The sequence below is a fragment of the Morone saxatilis genome, unplaced genomic scaffold, assembly GCF_004916995.1.
Source record: "Morone saxatilis isolate NCDOM2014 unplaced genomic scaffold, NCSU_SB_2.0 Contig4, whole genome shotgun sequence".
Classification (NCBI taxonomy): domain Eukaryota; kingdom Metazoa; phylum Chordata; class Actinopteri; family Moronidae; genus Morone; species Morone saxatilis.
In genome coordinates this window covers 6160009-6179443 of record NW_023339984.1, presented here as the reverse complement: position 1 = coordinate 6179443, position 19435 = coordinate 6160009, and the positions used below count along the sequence as shown (strand labels likewise).

The 19435-nt window shown below is 41.3% G+C and overlaps 1 protein-coding gene across 2 annotated transcripts in view; it reads right to left on the bottom strand.

Moving 5' to 3' along the window:
• Positions 1 to 19435, bottom strand: part of LOC118338182 (pyruvate carboxylase, mitochondrial-like) — a 314296-nt gene that overhangs the window by 287739 nt on the left and 7122 nt on the right. Inside the window, exons 1-7 of one of the 2 annotated variants that reach the window (XM_035675439.1) lie at positions 15693 to 15789; positions 14003 to 14139; positions 11525 to 11618; positions 10817 to 10907; positions 8707 to 8872; positions 7995 to 8140; positions 5094 to 5211 (exon numbers count right to left, since the gene is read on the bottom strand). In XM_035675439.1, coding sequence (XP_035531332.1) covers positions 5094 to 5211; positions 7995 to 8140; positions 8707 to 8872; positions 10817 to 10907; positions 11525 to 11618; positions 14003 to 14138 — 751 coding nt within the window. In that variant the 5' untranslated portion in view covers position 14139; positions 15693 to 15789. Of the gene's footprint in view, positions 1 to 5093; positions 5212 to 7994; positions 8141 to 8706; positions 8873 to 10816; positions 10908 to 11524; positions 11619 to 14002; positions 14140 to 15692; positions 15790 to 19435 lie in introns of those variants that run through there. The other variant, XM_035675438.1, reaches the window with a different exon arrangement.

Here is a 19435-nt window from a genome sequence, read left to right as displayed (position 1 = left end):
CACACACAACAGAGACACACACCACACACACAGAGACACACTACACACAACACACAGAGACACACACACACACACACACAGAGACACCACACAGAGACACCACCACACACACACACAGAGACACACACAGAGACCACAGACAGACACAGACAGACACACAGACAATCAAGACACAAATGTTGAATCATGCACATAAACACACCAAATCACAAGAGAGAGACTGAACTGATAAGCACCTTAACAGTAATGTAACAACCATGACATGCACACAAAAATCAAACCACAATTGACACTCCATAATTAAGTGCAGACAGTTCCTGTAAGTGTCCCAGGGTTGAATCCAAAGCTTCACACACCTTACACAGAGAGAACATAAAAAATATTATTCGATAATAGCTCCAGAGAGGGGGGTACACAGCCATGTATCAACCTCAAGTTGTTGTGTCATGTTCGGATACGGGAGTGAGTTTTATGTTTGTAGCGTGAGACTGTTCTCACTCTGCTTTATCTCTAGGCGGAAAAAAAGCACCTTGGTAATAGAGCATCACATGTGTGAGGTGTCGGTAGGGCAGAGAGCCTCTGTTCTTTATCTTCCTGGCATCCACAATTACCACATACTTTCAGAGTATGTAAACACTATTTCCTCTGCTGCTGGCCACTCGGTGTATAAATCTCATTCACTCTCATTGTCATCCGTCCGCTTCGTGCGCTGTCTCCTCGTTCGTCGGGATCTGCGTATCTTTCTGTATCTCTAAGGAATCACTATGTTTTTCCTTTGCCTTTTTGCTTCAATTTATCTATTTGAATATTCTGGTATGTGCTGAGTGTATGTTTTATTTTGATTACTTGCTTGATCTAATTACCATCATATGATGTTAAACAAAAACGGATCCAATACCAAGTTTATAGTTTCTCAAAGGGGAGGCAAACTCAATACACTCACAAGAAAGTAACTTAGAAGTTTACCCCTAAGAACGTTGTAAGTTCACTGAGACTGACACCGAAATCTGTCTATGCACCAAACACGCAAGTTATTCTCCTTCTTCATACAACGTGATCTCGTCACCTCACTTGTTTATGTTGGTACCCTATTTTGCGCTTCTCTTAAATAAACTTCTCAAAAACAGGGCTCCGTTCCCAAAAGTTCCCCAATGTCAGCGGCCTATATTACCTAGCTGAGAGTAGGATTATGCTTAACTATTTTCCGAATACGTGCTGGTATTAATTACATCTTCTCAGAAATGTTTTCTCTGCTTGACTTTCAAAAAGAGACCCAGAACATATGAGTAGTTAACTATTAGATATTGTCCGAATATGGTCTGAAGGTGGCTAAGGATGTTTATTCTTGGCTATTTCGTAGAAGAAGCATCATTGGATGATTCAAACCTTCCAGCCAATGGAAAATACCTGAATTACATTGCTTATTCATTCAGATATTGTTTTTGATCAATAGCAGACTGACATCACAAAACACCTACCGCAAGTATAAGTCACACTCTGCACATAAAAATTAAACATTTTAGCTTTAGTTCTATATATGCAATTTAATATTTTTTATTATTCACACATACTGTAAATATCCTGACAAGTCCAAACATCTTATAATCACTGACCTTCATCCATTTTCATCATCTTATATAGCTATTAATATCTATTTTACATACATTTCTAACACACAATGAGAGACCTCCCATTTTGAGTGTTGCGCCTCCGCTCCAGTCATACACTTTATCCATGCTACAATCAGTAATTCAAAAATGATCAATTCCTATGTTTAGAGAACCCATTGACGCATTACCTTCATTGTATACTCCCTATATTGAGTGCCCTTTCTACCTTTTACTCCTTAATTTGCATCGGCATGCACACTGCCATACCAAGTTGATCTGACTTACAAACTGTGCCCCGCTCTGCCACTCAGTTAAAGATGGCTGCTGCTAGTTCGGCATCTCCTCTGAACATTATTTATTTCATTTGGGTGTTGCTTTAAAATTACAATACTGATGATGCCAGACTGATGCAAGAGCAAAGACCAATAGGAAAGAGAAACCAGACGGAGACTGTGTGAGGGTTTAGAGTGTGTGCATGTGGATAGGTGCAGCCTTATGTATTGAAAAAGGGTGTGAGCACTAATGATTCTTTCTGTGAGTTCAAGAGCAAGCAAGTAACACTAGGAAAAACTCTCAGGCATCAGATGGTAGTATCAGTCGGTCATGGCAGCCTCCAGAAAGTCAAAATGAGTTAGTAGGCACCTTCCAGAAAAACACTTAATGTGGTTTCTTCGCACATGCAGCTTGCATGATCACCCATGTCTGTCTCAGCCCTTTGCTGTGTCCGCGTGCCTAAGAGAGCAACAGTCTCGCCAATCGACAACATCGAAGCCAGACACACACATCCAATTTTTATTGAAATTCTAAGAAGGTCATACGCAACCTCGAATGCCGTGATTCTGTCCATCTGTTACGTCTCTTGCCAAGCCCTGTCAGCCTCCTCTATTGGTGAGAGACTGCAGTTCACCAATACGCCCTCCTCCCTCTGCCTCAGGAGAGGATACTCTGTAGTGCCTCAGTCCCACAGCTGTCATCTCATAGGCCTTGAGACAAGATCCTCTTTGAGAAAAGAGCGACAGGTGGTATGAGCGCGAGAACATGCGCGCGCGCGAAATTGATATCCATGAGCTTTGTTTATACTATCAGATGCGCGAGTACCATCCCCTTATTAATCGAGAACAATCACCTGTTGTGCGCGCCAAGATTCCGCTGATTGTAGGAAACTTTAAATGAGGAACTGGATATAAAGACATATGACCCCAATTTATAGCACATCCAGATAAACTTATTCCACCTCTGACCCTCCACCACCCTCACCTACTTACCCTTTCGCATGTTAATTCCATTAAGTTGACACAACACCCATACTGCGCATATGTTTGAGAACAACCATATCCTCCATAAAGTGTATTCTTCACCTAAAGTATCGACACTCCGATCAAGATCCCTAATTCTTGAGCTTCAACCCATGTACATGTCTTGTCAAATTTAGTTTGTGCAAATATTTACTCATTTAAATATGCACCACCATTAGCAACACAACATAAATATAAAAGCTTAAAGCGACGTGACACAGCTCCCTCTAAAGGAAATGGTTAAGTGAATAATCAGCACCGCGCCTAAATAATTATCTACGCAAGAAGCCAACTGACATGTGAAATGTAGACCCCTGCGTGAGACACTGAGTCATCTATCACTATTTATCCTACTATCTTGTATCTATCTATCTACTACTCATATCTATCTATCTATATCTACTATCCCTGATTGGCTGTCCTTTATCGTCCAACTTAAAACGCAGACAGGTCGCGCTAACTGCCCTACTTCCCGCGCGAGCTCGGCACATCACCGGAGCTGCTGCTGTCGGCCGACCGCGCCGCCAACTCTCGCTCTCTCTCTTCTCTCCGTCTTCCCTGCGCGCATTCCTCCACTCCGCCGTCACCTCTTCGCCCGACCCCCGAGCGACGACCCGACCGGAGCACAAAGCCACGGGGGCGACGGTCGAGAGTACCAGTAGGAGATTGGGCACGAATGATGAGCGGACCGTTTAGTGGCAGACGACAAAACCGCTGTCGCAGAACGAAAAAAAGAAACAAAAACAAACCAACCCCACAATCCCCCAACAAAAAACACCAAACCCACACCCACCCACACCACAAAAAACAACACCAACAAACACTACCGTCAAACAAGTAGGCCGACACATCAGCATCGCCCAACCAAGCAGGAGCCTGGTGTTTTAATCAAAGCCTACACAAGGTAATCAACCACACCAAACAAAGCAACAACGATAGACATTGAAAAAAACCACAAAACAGCCTCAAGCAAGAATGGTCACTGAATTGACTAGAAAACTAAATAAAAATACATTTCAGTTCTTAACACTGATACAGACCAGATGAAGGATATCTACAATAAGAGAATGAGATTCATAAGATTTATCCATCAGAGGTTATTGTATATGCACACAGAATTATAACAACCAAATCTCATACAGCACACCGAGCCACCCAAAATAATGCGTAGTCAACAAAAGCCAAACAGCCAACGATAAATAACACACCCTAAACAACCACACCACCACCAACACCCACGCCACGGCTCTCCCCCACCGCTCACACCTCCACTCTCCCCATTTCAACTAATCTTGTACATAAGAAATAAATCAGAGCTGAAATCCATAAGCCAAAAACCTCAACACAATTTTACAAAAATACACATAGAAACCACAGTTGAGAGCACCCTTACCCCACCCCTCTTTTAGGTCTTACGTCCGATATCCTCACAACCCCTAAAACACATACAAATTACAGAAACTGCCCTCACCAGTACAGCCCACGCACCAACATATCAGTATGCAAGCCAACCATAATACTATCATACAGAGACAACGGAACTCCGCTCGCACGTCCTCCCCCAACAGCAGCCACACACACACACACACCCTCCTCTCCAGTGCCCCTTTTCCACTGCTGGCACAAGACAAGCAAAGCTGCCGCCACGCCAATCACTGAACATAAACAGGGGTGACAAAATTCCTCCCTCCGTGTCTACAGGCCTTTGGTCTTCCAATAACAATCTCCCTCTTCACACACAGAGACACAGACAGACACAGACAGACACAGACACACAGACAGACACAGACACAAATGTTGAATCATGCACATAAACACACAAATCAGAGAGAGATGACTGATAGCACTTACAGTAATGTACAAATGAACATGCACACACAAATACACATCCACATGTACTATATAAGTGCAGACAGTTCCTGTAAGTGTCAGTGTTGAATTTCAGTTCTATAATATTGAGTGGTAGCAGGGAGTTACATTCACTATAATAAGAAATAATGGCTGGAGAATCCTCTGCTGGCCAATAAATCTCATTCACTCTCATTGTTCATCCGTCTCGCTTCCTCCCTCAGTGCTGCTACTCAGTTCAAGGACCTCTGCTACTTAATGAACTTTGATCAATCCACATAAACAAAAAACGGACACATAGTTAAAGGCAAACACAAAGTAAGTCCTAGAGTTCACTTACCAAGGATCTGCACCTCAATGTGTCTTGGCTTTTCAATAAACTTCTCAACAAACAGGGCTCCGTTCCCAAAAGCCGTCAGGGCCTCAGAGTAGGCCCGCTGGTAATTCTCCTCAAGTTCCTGACAAACAGACAAGAAAAATCCATATGTGTCTGAGTTAGTGCTGCTATTCAAGAAGCAAGAGAGTCACCGCAAAGGATTTGTGTGGTTTTTCAAGGAGTTTTGGTGTTGCACAGACTATATTTCAACATCGTATAATCTCTGCATCAGGTCAGTTAGTTGTATTGTTATTTCCTAATGGAATCCATTTTATTTCCCTTCCCAGTCATTCACACGTGATGTTTCGTTGTGTTTTTTCCCTCTCTTTTGACTAAATGTTTAAACGCCCTTAGGGAGCAAGATTCTTCACAACATCTCTGGGACCAGGCTGTGGGAGGTCACGACCGAGAATGCTAAAGGTCATGATTCAATCTGTGTTTGTCAGTCTGTTACGTCCTGCCAGCCCTGTCCAGCCTCCTCTATTGGGGAGAGACTGAGTCACCAATGACGCCCTCCTCCCTCTGCCTCAGGAGAGGATACTCGAGCCCATCCACAGCTGTCATCTCATAGCCTTGAGACAAGATCCTCTTTGAGACAAAACAACCAGGTGGTCAACGCAGTAGCAGACATCATCAGCATCGCCAAAAGCAGGCCTGTGTTTTTATCAAAGCGGTTTCAGAAAACAGCACAAGACTGACTTGAAAACAAAACTGTCAATGTCACTGATTGACTAGAAAACTTAAATAAAAACTACATTTCAGTTCTTACATCTGATCAGACCAGATGAAGGATACCAATAAGAATGAGATCATAAGATTTAGTGCCATCAGGGTTTGTTATGACAGATTAAAATTCTCATACAGAAGGCCTCAAAATGGTTTTAGTCAAAAAAAGCAGTCCAACTGTACATACCACCCTGACACACACACACACACACGCACACGCACGGCTCTATACATGTTCAACCTCCACTTCCATTTCAAAGTCATTGTAGATAAATAGAGCTGAAATATAAGCCAAAACATCAAACATTTTACAAAAATACACATAGAAAAGTTTGAGATTTACCATTTTTTAGCTTATGTGATAGTAAACTAAACACATTTGAACTGTTGAACAGACAGGCCATAGTTGCAGCCTACATCACGGGCGGCTGTGCACGTTCCAACAGGCAGCAAACACACACACACCCTCTCTCCAGTGCCCCTTTTACTGCTGGCACAGGAAGCAAAGCTGCCGCCAGGCCTCCACTGAAATAAACAGGGGTGACAACTTCCTGGTGTCTACAGGCCTTTGGGAGTTAATTTTCCCTTTGAGAGTTAATTTTCCCTTTGAGACACATATTTTGGATAAAATCATCCACTAAAAAGGATATTAAACTTCTCATCCCGGGGAAATTAAAAAGAATCTGTAGGTTTTATTTGACCATTAATAACGTACTTTTTTTTTTAATAAAAAAAACTAATAAATAAATCATAATTACCCTACAATTGAACCACGGCAAGTGAAATAGTATTATTGGCACTGCTTGGCCCACTTTTCAATAACTATCAACCGAGGTCAAGAGTGTTTTTCTTGGAGGTTAAAACTCTACATGCATTCTGAATTTTTCACAAGCATCTCCCAAAACACCACTTACAGTGAGTGAGCAGCTGTTGGCTGTCTGTGCTGAAAAGCCTTTTGAATATATTTTAAATACTCTATTAACCACACAGCATATTCAACATAGACGAAACAAACAGAATCACTGTATATACACACTATCACCACACTTTGTATAAGAGGCTACCCTATAAATAATGCATAACGTTTTCATAATGTACAGTTTGTTTTTTGTTTTGTGGACCTCATATACGTATTGTTGCATTATGATTATTCATTATTCCTTGGGTTCTTACTTGAAGTAAATGAGGGCGCAAATGTAGAGCAAGTCTGCAATCTAGAGGTGGCAGTTAGCACATGTCACTTACTCATAAAATTGTTATTCTTATAAAATACTTTAATTGGGAACCAGAAATTTCATAGCCAAGAAAAATACATAGAACAAGCAAAAAGTGGCATGTTGACCAGATAGGATTTCATATGAGCATAATATATGAGCATAATTTAACAGTTAACAAGGATTGTTTACTAGACGACAGAACATATATGACCCAAAAAGTCCAGTTTTAGCCTACACTTCTCTCCATCAGAGTGCTGTGCGGTCATCACTGTGACAGCTATTGTAACAGCCCATCATTGCTGTCTGGGTTATGGCACCCATACATTGCCGAGAGGAGGACGATGAGGATGGCTGTGACAGATTGGTAGATGTAAATCCGCCAAGGGATGCACAACACATAACTGGATGTGCCCTCAAACTAGGTATTGAAGACATTCCTTTAAGGAAAATATTTTTCCTGCCTACCGCTTCCTGCCTCCTGTTCTTATATATTTTTGTATGTAATTTGTATGTTAGGGTATTTTATCATTTAAAGATCTCTCTTGCAGGAAGCACGTGTACTGTAAAATGTTTATACTGAGATACGTATTTGAGAAGTGACAAATACAATATTGAAAGACATTATGTTATTAATGTTATTAAAGGCTCCAACACACAAGAATCACTCGAGGTGACAGGGGCAATTTCAGAGCACACACACCAAAACACACATGGTGATTGGCGGTCGTCGAGATAAATGACCAGGTTGTAATTTCCATGAGAAAATTAATGAATGTTAAAACCAAAATGTGTCATGAGGACGGCCGGCCTTCAAGTTGGGTTCGTTTTCTCTTTGCTGGACAACATTTATTTTGTTAGATTAAGCTGTTAAATTACATCTCTCACGGACGTGATCATGTAGAGCAGTGGCTGACAGACTCACCTCGTACTCTCTGACCACCCTCATGCCACGACCACCTCCTCCGAAGGCTGCTTTGAAGATGATTGGGAAGCCATATGTTTGGGAAAACACCTGCGCCTCTTGCAGGCAGGAGATTGGGGTGTCTGTTCCTGGGACCACAGGTACACCTAAAACAGGGCGCGGGTTGAGTAAGAAATGCTGTACTTCATAGAAAAAAAATCATTATATACTGCCAGGCACTTCTGACTTCACACAGCATTTGAGTCTCACAAGGTCAAATTTTGTTGTTACAGCAGAAGGGAACTGCTTTATGGCGCAAAATAGGAGGAAGACGCCGTTAACGCCACATAAATAGAGCTTAATTTTTCACAGTTTCTTGCAGTGACAGATGGGCTTAGAAGTTAAAGGCTGAAATATATGTTCTAAAAATGTTAATCACCCACAGTAAATACAAAATTAATGCTTGGAGAGAAAAGCCAAAGCAAATGCTAGCAGAGCAATGCCAGGGTGAAAGGTAGAGGGAGGAGGGGGAGTGAGTCATCATGACAACAAGCACCAGGGTTTATGGCGAATTTGGCTTAAATGTTGAGAAACACTTTCACCAATAATACTACAGGTAGATACAAACAATCTTGTTAGAGAGTAAAAATACTACACATATTATAGCAGGTATTATATTACGACCTCTCCTTTCTGGGAATATACTGTTCCTCACACTCATCTCCTTCCATACCTGCAGACGTGGCCAGGGAACGAGCCTCCACCTTGTCTCCCATCTTGCGGACTGTTTCAGGTGATGGTCCAATAAACATCACCCCTGCGTCTGCACAGGCCTGGGCAAAGTCTGACCGCTCAGAGAGGAAACCGTAGCCTGGGTGGATAGCATCCACATTGTTCTCCTAAGAAGTGAGACAGGGACAGATGGCGAAAAAAAGATTACTATATTTATGTGCATTCTATCTGTTGGCTTTGGCTTTTTACTGCTTTGAAACACATCACACCAAAATTAATTCAGTTGAGAAACAAATGTACCCACTATTAAGCATTTTTTAATAAAATTATTTGCCAGTGAAACCCAGAGAAAGGAAATGTAGCCCAGCTACGCAACGGGAGTTGTGTTAAATAGGGAGCCACTGTTGGGCCCCAGTTAACACTTGGCTGACTATCGGTGAGGGAAATAAAGAGTCATAACACACGCTAACCTGCATGCTTTACCACACACTGCCTGCTGGCGAGTGATAAAGATGTAAGCATCACTTACGGCAAAGGGACTCTGAGCTAATGACACATTTTATTCTCACTCCATCTTAGTTGCAATCACCTTAATCATCATCTACTCAATGGACATCAGTGGGGGACTGAGCGACTAGACAGGCGCATAATTTGAGGGTCAGGGGGAAGGTACTGAGAGCACACACGCATGCAAACACAAGGTAGCAGACAGATACAGTAGCTGCCGAGCTTGACAGATAGAGCCATCTCTGGATCAGTATGTGCCATCTGGTCTTGGATACGAGGCGGACTATAATTATGGGCTGTCCTGTTGTTAAGGGAGCTGTTACTGGCAGTCCAGGGGAGGCATGAAGCCACACACACAAAATGCAGCAAGTGGATGCACACAAGCAGGTACACCTCACAAAGCCATGAATGCAAAGAGACATGGGCAGCAGGTGATGATTCACACAGACACAGACACACACACACACACACACACACACAAGCTAACACAACGCCCCGCAGATACGCACATTCATACAAGCAAGATCACACGCTCATACTTTCACTGTTGCAAGCTCACACACACACACACTTTGGATGGTTATTTTGGTCACACAGTAACAGAGTGACACACAGTGTGAAGAAGAGGTAAACATACAGTGAATGTGAAAGAGTGAGAGCGGGAGAGAAAGAACACAGACACACACAAACTACTTTGCTGGCATGGAGTGGCTGGGCTCCCAGATAGGCAGACGGATTTTGAGAAATTAGTTGGACGGCGGAAGCTCCCTGACTTGGCTGGCTGACCACATGCCCACGCAGAAAATTATAAACCGTGAGAGATTGATCAGAAAAATGATAATGAACAACTGGCAGCGCGTCCTGAAGGGATGGAGGGAGGATGGGAGGGAAAGGAGGTAACACGGAACAGACCTGATCTAACATATTGATAAGTGGCGGAGGGTGGAGAAGGAGAGGGAGAGAGATTGAGAATGGAGAATGAAAAGGAGGGAAATGGTAGAGCCAGAGACTTAGGGTGAAGAGAAAGAAATAAAAATGGATTTGTGACCCTAATTCTATGCCATTGAAATCCATTAGGTTAAGACTTTACAACTATGTACAATGTAAAGTGTATCCCAAGAGAATATCTGTAGTTTTTCACTTTGGACAGAGTCAAGCTGGCCATTTTCCCCAAATTCCAGTCTTTATGCTGAGCTAATTTCCCACCTGATACGGCTCTGCACAGACTACAGTTCGATAATCTTCTCATTTCATTCTCAGAAAGAAAGCAAATATAAAACAAAATGAAATTGTATTTTAATGCAAATTCAAGACTTCCTACAACTACTTCAAAGAAAACGCCTTCAAAGAAAGATAACCAGGATGGCTTATTTCAGCTTAGTTAAGTCTCTTAACAGGACAGACACTGTTCTTATTCAAAATTTCTACTATTTGTATCACTTCTCTGTGCAAGATGGAACTGATGACACACTGCAAGCTACTCTCATGAATAAATACTGTGTGTATGTTATGCACATGATTATGAACAGATTTTTCTATTCTGGCAGATCTAAAAAGGTGTAAAACAGCAAATTTAGTATTGGCCTTTCATAGCATTGCTTTACCTTGGCCACTTTGATGATGTCAGGTATGTGCAGGTATGCTGCAACAGGTGGCAGGCCTTTTCCAATTAGGTAAGCCTCGTCTGCCTTCTGCCTGTGAAGACAAAGGCTTGAATATAAGGGGGACGGAAGGGAGACAGCAAAAACATACAGAACACACAGAACACACAGATGGGCACCAGTTCTCAAGCACACAACCATTATGGCTTCATGGCGGCACATCCAAGCTCAGTAAAGAGTAGGCACCAGTATTTACTCAAATAAAGCCTACTTATTCAGATTAGTGCTCCAATCAGCCTTCAGGATAGAAAGAACCAGGTGGAAGCACAATCACATAACAAGATCTATTAGTCAGTGAAAGATATTTTAGAAAACAGTCAGAGAATAGAAAATGCTCACAGTGAGGCAAATTAGGACGTTTGTGTATGTAAACTAAGCAACGTGATTACCTGAATGTTTGTTATGTCAATACGATTATACTTATGTCCCTACTTAATAACAACTCCAAACAAAGAACTGGCCCAAAGCGGAGAGGAGAAAAATGCTCCCCAGCTTCTTTTAATTGCTGTTGGCTCTAATCAACAGTTAGCATTTTATGGTCGATACCCAGCAGTGGCAGCCCAGCAGTTTATTAAGACATCTGTCGGTTACGCTTTCTTTATTTTAAACCTGTGTGGACCCATTCGGCTCTAATGTAGCAGAGATTAGTACCTGTGCATTTGTCCAGTGTCTTGCTCAGAGTAGACGGCCACGGTTCGAATCCCCAGTTCAGTACAGGCTCTGAACACACGGATAGCAATCTCACCTGTAAGGAGAGGGAAAAGGATGTGGTTATTTTGCTAATTGTCAGTGTTCTGCTTTGCTACATTTTTATTATAGTTGATCCATAGTTTAGCAGATTGTAAGTAGTGGGAGGTCTTAGTTCTCTATTTTTCATAAGCATACACTTTTTTATCAACATCCTGTAGCATTGACCCTATTTTGCGACAAACTCTTCCACTGAGAGAATAAAATACACTTTGAATTTTTTATGCCACACATGAGTAGTGAAAACAAGACAAGTCTATCTGGTATACTTCATCACGCCGTGCAAAAATATCCACAGAAACTGCAACAAGTCTACCGTTTTTTTCTAAAGTCTTAGAACACAGTGTAAAATCTCAGCTTTAGACAACCAAAACACTGCCTGCCTTTAATCTTGCTGTCACTAGAGCCAGATACTTGTTTTTCAAGCACATTTTGGGGGAGGAAAAAACTTTAGTCAGTGAAAGCCAGCAAGATGTGTTGTTGTTGCTTGAAGGGGAGGACAGCGTTCAAACATTTGAGGAGCTATGAAAAAAAGAGAAAGAGAAGAAGTGAGCAAGAAAGAGAGTGAGTTCTGAAGAAGGATGAGAGTAGGAACATAAAAAAGGATGAGAATGTGAGAAAGGACAGAAAGGGGAGAGGATGAGATGGTTTGGGAAGCCAGATAGATGTAGTGTAATGGATTTAAGGTCAGAAGAGAGAATGAGAGGTCAGAAAGTTTAGAAAAGAACAAAGAGAAAAGGGACATAACACAGAGGACCTGAGAAACACAGTTTGGCAAGTCTAGCCAAATGACAAATAAGTGGAGACGAGACAAGAAAATCAGTGGAGGGGGGAAAAAAAGAGGGAAATGAAGTAAGGAATGAAAAGAGGTGAGTGGAAAGGAACAAAGTCACATGGGGCAAAAAGGAAGAGACCAAGTGGCTCAAAGGAAAATCACATCTGACAAGTGCTGAAAAAGACAGGGAGTGCAAAGGGAGGAGAGGAGAGCTGAGAGGAGAGCAGAGAGGAAAGGAAAGGAGAATATTAGTGAAAAAGCAGAGAAGCAATGGCAAAGAGGAGATGTGCTTGGCGAAGTGGAATCTGGGCTGATATGATACGATGGTCCGTCTCCCTCTTCATCTCTCTCACACACACACACACGCAGAAGCCGAGCATGGTCCGGTGCACTTCAGCGTGATGAATGTGATCTAATGCGGTGTTGATATCAGGTCACACCAATGCGAAGGAGAGAGATTGACGGAAAGCCTTGCTCTGTGTGTGTGTGTGTGTGTGAGAACGCATGGCAAAGACCACAATCTATTTGAATCAAATTGATGGATTAAAGCAGTTAAATAGAGCCTTTAAGGAAGGGACCACATGAATGTATGCATGCATATGCTCAGTGCAGACTTATGTGCAGCAAGAGACCTACAGAGCACGACAGGTCTAGCATTGGAATCAATCAACCAATGCAGCGATCAATCTGAAATGATCAAACACGGAACCAAATCAAGCATTTTAAATGTGGCTGCAGGAAGGAATATAATGGGAGGCTCTAAAAAGCAATTAGAACAAAAAGCATGAATACATTCATTTGTCACTCAAATCCTGCATGTCACCTGACAGAGTCAAACTAATAGCACACACTGAGGGCCTCTCTGGACAGCATTAGCATTAACAGAAGGGGGTCCCAGGAATTATAAGTATTACCAGAGCACATCAGTGATGTTTACACCATACTGGTGACTCCATGGTGTTTAGAAAACTCTGCGCTGCTCTATAATTATATTTCTATTCAGATCTCAATCCCAGTGACATAGGCTCTACTTATGGTGATTTATAGCAGCTTAGAAAGAAAGGAAAAAATAAATACTTTTGTATTGGTGGGTCCAATTTGTCTTGCAGACAAAAAGACACTGTATATAACACATCAAAAAACATGTTTCATGTAGGCTCTAGGGAATGTAAAGACCTACATGCTGGATAGCTTTCGCAACGAGTAATATTTAAATAAATACATCTGTACAGCATACAATTCAGAAACAGTTGAATACATACTCTTAAACTCAACTTCCTAGTGTACAATGAGGACAATGGTTGCAGTTCCACCTCTGTTTCCAATATTTTAAGAAGTTCAGTGCTTCTGAATTAAAGCAAACAAAAGCGAGTTTATACAGCCACCCACGTACAATGTGTGCTTAAATATAAGCGTGTGCCAAGGCAAACTAAATGTTGGCCATTAAATATTAAGAGTCTGTTCTTTTGCCTGGGGAAAATCACAATTTTTTTCTTACATTATAAATGAAACAGCATTTCAAATGTATTTAAGTTAATGGTGCTGTCTGAATTGCTTATATTCTTCAGTGGTAATTTTGCACTGTTAGGACTTGGATGGAGTCTTACCTCTATTGGCCACCATGACTTTCTTGATTGGTCGATACTCGCTCTGCGGGGCAGAGTGGGCGAAGCGAGAGATAAGATATGTCCTCCTCACGGCCAAGAGGCCGAGGCCACCTCGGACTACAGCGTACCTCAACATCCTGAGAGAAAAGGAGAGAAAATGCAATGTCATATACAATGTCTAGATACACTTCAAAATTAACCAAACAGAGGTTAAAAGAGGTGACAGAGCCAGACATACTAGACAGACAAAACATCAGGAAAGTCATTAAATTTAGATCAAACAAAACACAAATCCTACCCAAAACCTACAAGTCATACTTTGTTAAAATATCTACACAGTCACCGTTTGCTAAGTGGAGTTTATCAGGTGAAAAAAGACGCTTTGAGGAAAATGATAAGAGGATGATAATGCTTTGAAAATGATTAAACAAGAGGTGTGAGCCCTTTATAGAGAGATTAAATCTACTAAAGCGGCAGGCCCTATTAAGTTATTGCCGAGGGTTGTATGTGCCTCTCAACTTGTGCGATATTTTCTCTGAGAATTTTAATTGGTGTTGGACTGATATTTAGCAGGAATCTTGGATTTTTCCAGCGCTGCAAGAAGAAGAAGCTGTATTATGTATGAATAATGAGACGTGTAGCCATGACTTCTGTTGCTTTGAAAGTTTGCAAAAAGACTGTTCAAAATCCATCTGTGGATAAGCAATGTGTCAGTGCCTATATGATGGTTGGGAGTATTGAAGAGGTTATTCTATTTAAGTTAGAAAAAAATATCACATCTCGAGGCCATTATAGTGGCCTCCCTATTCAAGCTCAATCACATTAGGAGTCTGAAGCTATTAGATATACATATGACCAATCTGTGGGAAGAAAGGATGGCAGCCAATTTTCATACTAAACTAAATGTGCCAATTATCTCATAATAATGGGGATATTATGAAGTGGTATTTAATAACAGAAAAACCACAAAGACTGTCTACAAATTCAAAACACATTCATACAGCATGATGACGCTTCAGAATCAGTCAAGTATGGATCTATGTACTACTTTACTGATAAAAAGTGTACAGAAAGGTCTGGCTGGTATGAGGCTGAGAACCATACAACTTCTTCCAAGACAGAGGTATCAGATTTCCATAAAAGGAAGGTGCAAGTTAGATCAGCTGCTGCTCTTCTTACAGACCACCAATCAGTGGCAGCTGTTTCTAATTAAAGACAAGGAGTTACTGGTGTGTTCGTGGTGCCTTTACTTCCAATTAAAACAGTCCGAAATATCAGATACAAATCATACAAACTATGACAGAACCATGCAGACTGCCCCCATTAGAGCCATTCACAGATTTAATTGTAGGTAAGACACAAGCTCCTGATATTTATCTTTCAACTGAAAACCAGTTTTGTCCACCAGCACAGCAACTCGAGTGGCAAAAACTCTGTACATGAATCCATGCTGAATACAGAACAACAAGATACTCCAACATCTTAAACTCATTGCTGAGCTAGGTTTGTTTTGCTGTGCTTCCTCAGTGCCCACTGCACTTGATTTAGGACTACATTCAAGAGAAACCATTCATTACATCCAAAACTGACATTATGGTTTCATGGCTACATTTCCAATCAATAGGCCCCTAAACACACAATTACTCAAATGAAGCACCCCATTACCAAATATATATACAGACACACTTACCCACAACCACATGTAAATGGCACAGGTACACAAAGGCATACACTGACACACACACTGAAGATGCAAACAGTCAACAACTTCCTCAACAAGAAGGCACTCAGTCACTGTGGGGAGACTGGCACACTGGTTGCAAAACTGGAAGCTTCTTCTTCTGGTCGGACTACAGGGATACACCTCAGTGACAGTGCTTTGCTGCCACACTGTGGTCAAACAACAGTGATGCAGTCAATAATCTGATAAAAGTGCCACAACAACAAAGCCAATGTCCTAAACTATCACATAACATTAAAGATTAACCCAAAGAGCCTAAAATCACTATGAGTGCTGGCATCTTCTCCAAACATTTAACTTTTCATGGTAACAGTGACCCAGGCACAAAGCTAAGCTACAAGAACTCTCGTCATGCACAATCACTTCCTGTGGTTACAGGGTTTCACTTAAAAGTGAATTATCACATATGTGCTATATAGATTTAATGATAACTGGCTGCGGTGTACAGTGCAAACAGTCACTTTACCAAACCATTACAATGATATACATGATGGCATATAAAGATAAGTAACAGCATAGCTTAATTCATCTGTGTCATGTAGATAGTACTACTTTATTCGATGCATGAGGGGATAGTCTTCAGCCTAACCCACTTGATACTATGCATTTGGCGAGACGCAGAGTAACACTGGACAAGGGATTGGATCTTATCTCTAATTAAAATGAACTAAACAAATGACACAAATAGAACTAATTTAGTTACATAAACCTAAACAAACGTCTCCCCTAGCTGGAACAGAATATGGCCAGACTGCTGAGAGACTAGGTCACACAGATTGGACAGTATAAAGCAAACAGGGAAAAGATTTCTATTTTATTTTTTTAACTAAATCTCCTTCACAACTTCTTTAGGTTGTCTTTATGTGTGACTTCCTACCTTGGTAACTGACTGAATGATGGTAACTGACTTCATTAGCTATGAAAAAACAACTTAAGAACCAATGAATAAAAGCTTTGATACTGTGAATGAAGGCCTTGAGACTGTATGCAGTGGAAGCTCAGGCTGAAACTGTATACTGGATCTACACAAAAGCAACAGCGTCACACTGTGAAACAGATACAGTTTCCTGAGAACTGAATACGACAGGGACACAACAGCGAACCAGAGAGGAACAGGACAAATGAACTAGGCAGACAGGCAAAAACAGGTCAAACATTATCTGCCTGCCTTAACCTCACCTCTCCCATACAATCTTACCACAGAAGTACCTTTATTATAAACTAGGGTTGGGTGATATGGTCTCTGATAAGAACAATACATATACTGTATTAGCAATGTGGCTATGAGGCCAGGCAGTCAGAGCTAATTCCTCTGAGATTTAACAGTCAAGTGACTTTAAAATCTGTAGCACAGCCTTAAAGCCCCAATAAAGACAACATTTAAACTACGTCTATAATAATGATAGTTAGTTTAAGCTGTGGCCTGTTATCTAAAATGCTCTTTGATCTCCCAAAAGCTGGCAATCTACAGTGGCGTGAAGTAGTGAAATATCGTAAACAGCTGATCTATACAATAAAATGCCCTCAAAGCATAATCTGTCATTCTGTCATTCTAAAAAAGGTCTCTCTTTTTTGATACCACTATTCAACAGTTTTGCAGTGTAGCTCCGTACCGTACCGTCTCCCTGCACTGACGGATGGAGCCAACAATAAAATGTGCCAAGGCAAGTGGTTCAGCGGTAGCATCACACGCATTGCCAAAACGCAATGAGGCAAGCTCAAGGTTAACTTGTGGTATGAAAGGAATGTCAAACGGTGAGGACACTCAAGCTGTGGCAGTACAACTTGAGGGTAGTTTTGGTTTCACGCCTCAATGTCATATTGCCGGTTTGTCTTCTTTTCTGCCTCAAAGATAAACCTATTGTTTATCAGGATTTAGCCTGTGAAATAAAGGACAGAAGAAAACTGAGAAAGGAAGGGAATATTTTTTATTTTGTTTGTTGGCACTAGTTTTTATGTGCTAACCTTCTCCCACAGTTTGACAGCTGACAGAATACTGAAGGCGTGCATTTTGAAAATGTCTGGTAAATTTTATTCTAGACCACAAGCAACTGGTGAAGATAAAAACAAAAAATCTTGTGGCCTGTAGTGATTTTCTCACTGTTACAGTTCATACGGATGATGTGAAACAGGTGAACACTAAAATTTCTCAACAAAAAAATAACAAAACACAAAAATACACACCTATTTTGGCCTTCAAAAGATGTTGCTCATTTTGGCACATGGGGATTCAAAGTAGAAAACATTTGTCCATTCTGGGGCCTGATTCATAGTTTAACAAACACACAGAGGACACACTGACTTCTAACATACTTGTTATCTTTTAGGCACTAGCAAGTAGAGTTGGGCGATTGGACGAATATATCGGCTATAGGCGATTGTCTGAGGCTATCATCAGTTGGGGGTTTTTTCTGGCCAATCTTTGTTCTTTTATTTAGCTAATTTAATGGTCTGCCTCCAGAGAATGCTCAGTGTCAGACTCTCATTCAAGCAAGCTAACCCAGTGGCACATTCCAGCAACAGAGAGAGGCAGAGGGGACAAACGGTGTTTACAGCCAGAATATATTTACATCCAACTCTGTGAATTCAGGATTTATTTGGAAGTTAACCCCTAACCCCCAAACTAGAGTTGTTTATTGTTAGAACAGTAGAAAGACTAACCGTTTTGGTGAGTTTTATTTTGTTTCTCTCCCTGTTTTAATCAAGTGTCCTTTATGATGACTTAACAAGACAATTAACCTAGTATGGTAGTACTTTTCTGTTTAATGAGGAAATTGGATGTAAGAATATTCCCTTGTGGAACGTAGTCAACGACATATTGCCCAACTCTAGTTGTGAGCTGTGTGCAAGCAATTAGTATTTTTCCTTACCATTACCTATTGGATAGTGGATGGTGAATTAAGCTACGTCAGGACAGTTTAAGATGCCATACAACGTAGCAAAACTAGACCAAACTCTCACAGTCCTTATACTCTGAGATAATGGAGATTAAAGGTGGGGTCAGTCATTCTGGAGAAAGATAGTTGATTGTTGAGTCTCACTCCTAGGCCCCTGGGAGCACAAATGCCACCTGTTGTGTTGTGTTGTGTGGCTCGTTCCATGCCACTGTGTTTGTTTCCCCATTTACCATAACCCAAAGCACCGACATATGACGTTGTGAGAATGAGACTCGACAATCAACTATCTTTCTCCAGAGTGACTGACCCCACCTTTAAGTCATGGTCCACTTCCAGCGTCATGCCTTTTCAAAATCAAACATTACTTGAGTGAAAATGCAATAAAATGTAAACTGAATGCCATGTGGCTCTGCCTGATACAGCAGGAATGTGTGTTATCATGCATGTTACAACACTGTAACACCACAACATTCAGTCTCAGTCTTCAGTCAAATAGGAGTGATAGTAATTGCTGCCATCAATATCCACCTTATTAACCACTATGATGACAGAAACCCCGCTACAGTAGCTAGTATTTATCATGTAGTGCTGAGCAGATATAACTTGATCAATTGATGTCCTTTAATCATGATGGGCTATCTGATCGGACTGATCAGTTTACAGCTCTGAGCTGTGGCTGCTTAAATGTTGACAAACAGATATGACAAGTCACGTCAATTATTAACTGACATCTTTTCAGTCACGGTTCAAACTTCATCTGATACGCAGAGTCTACCTCAACACACACGCACGCGC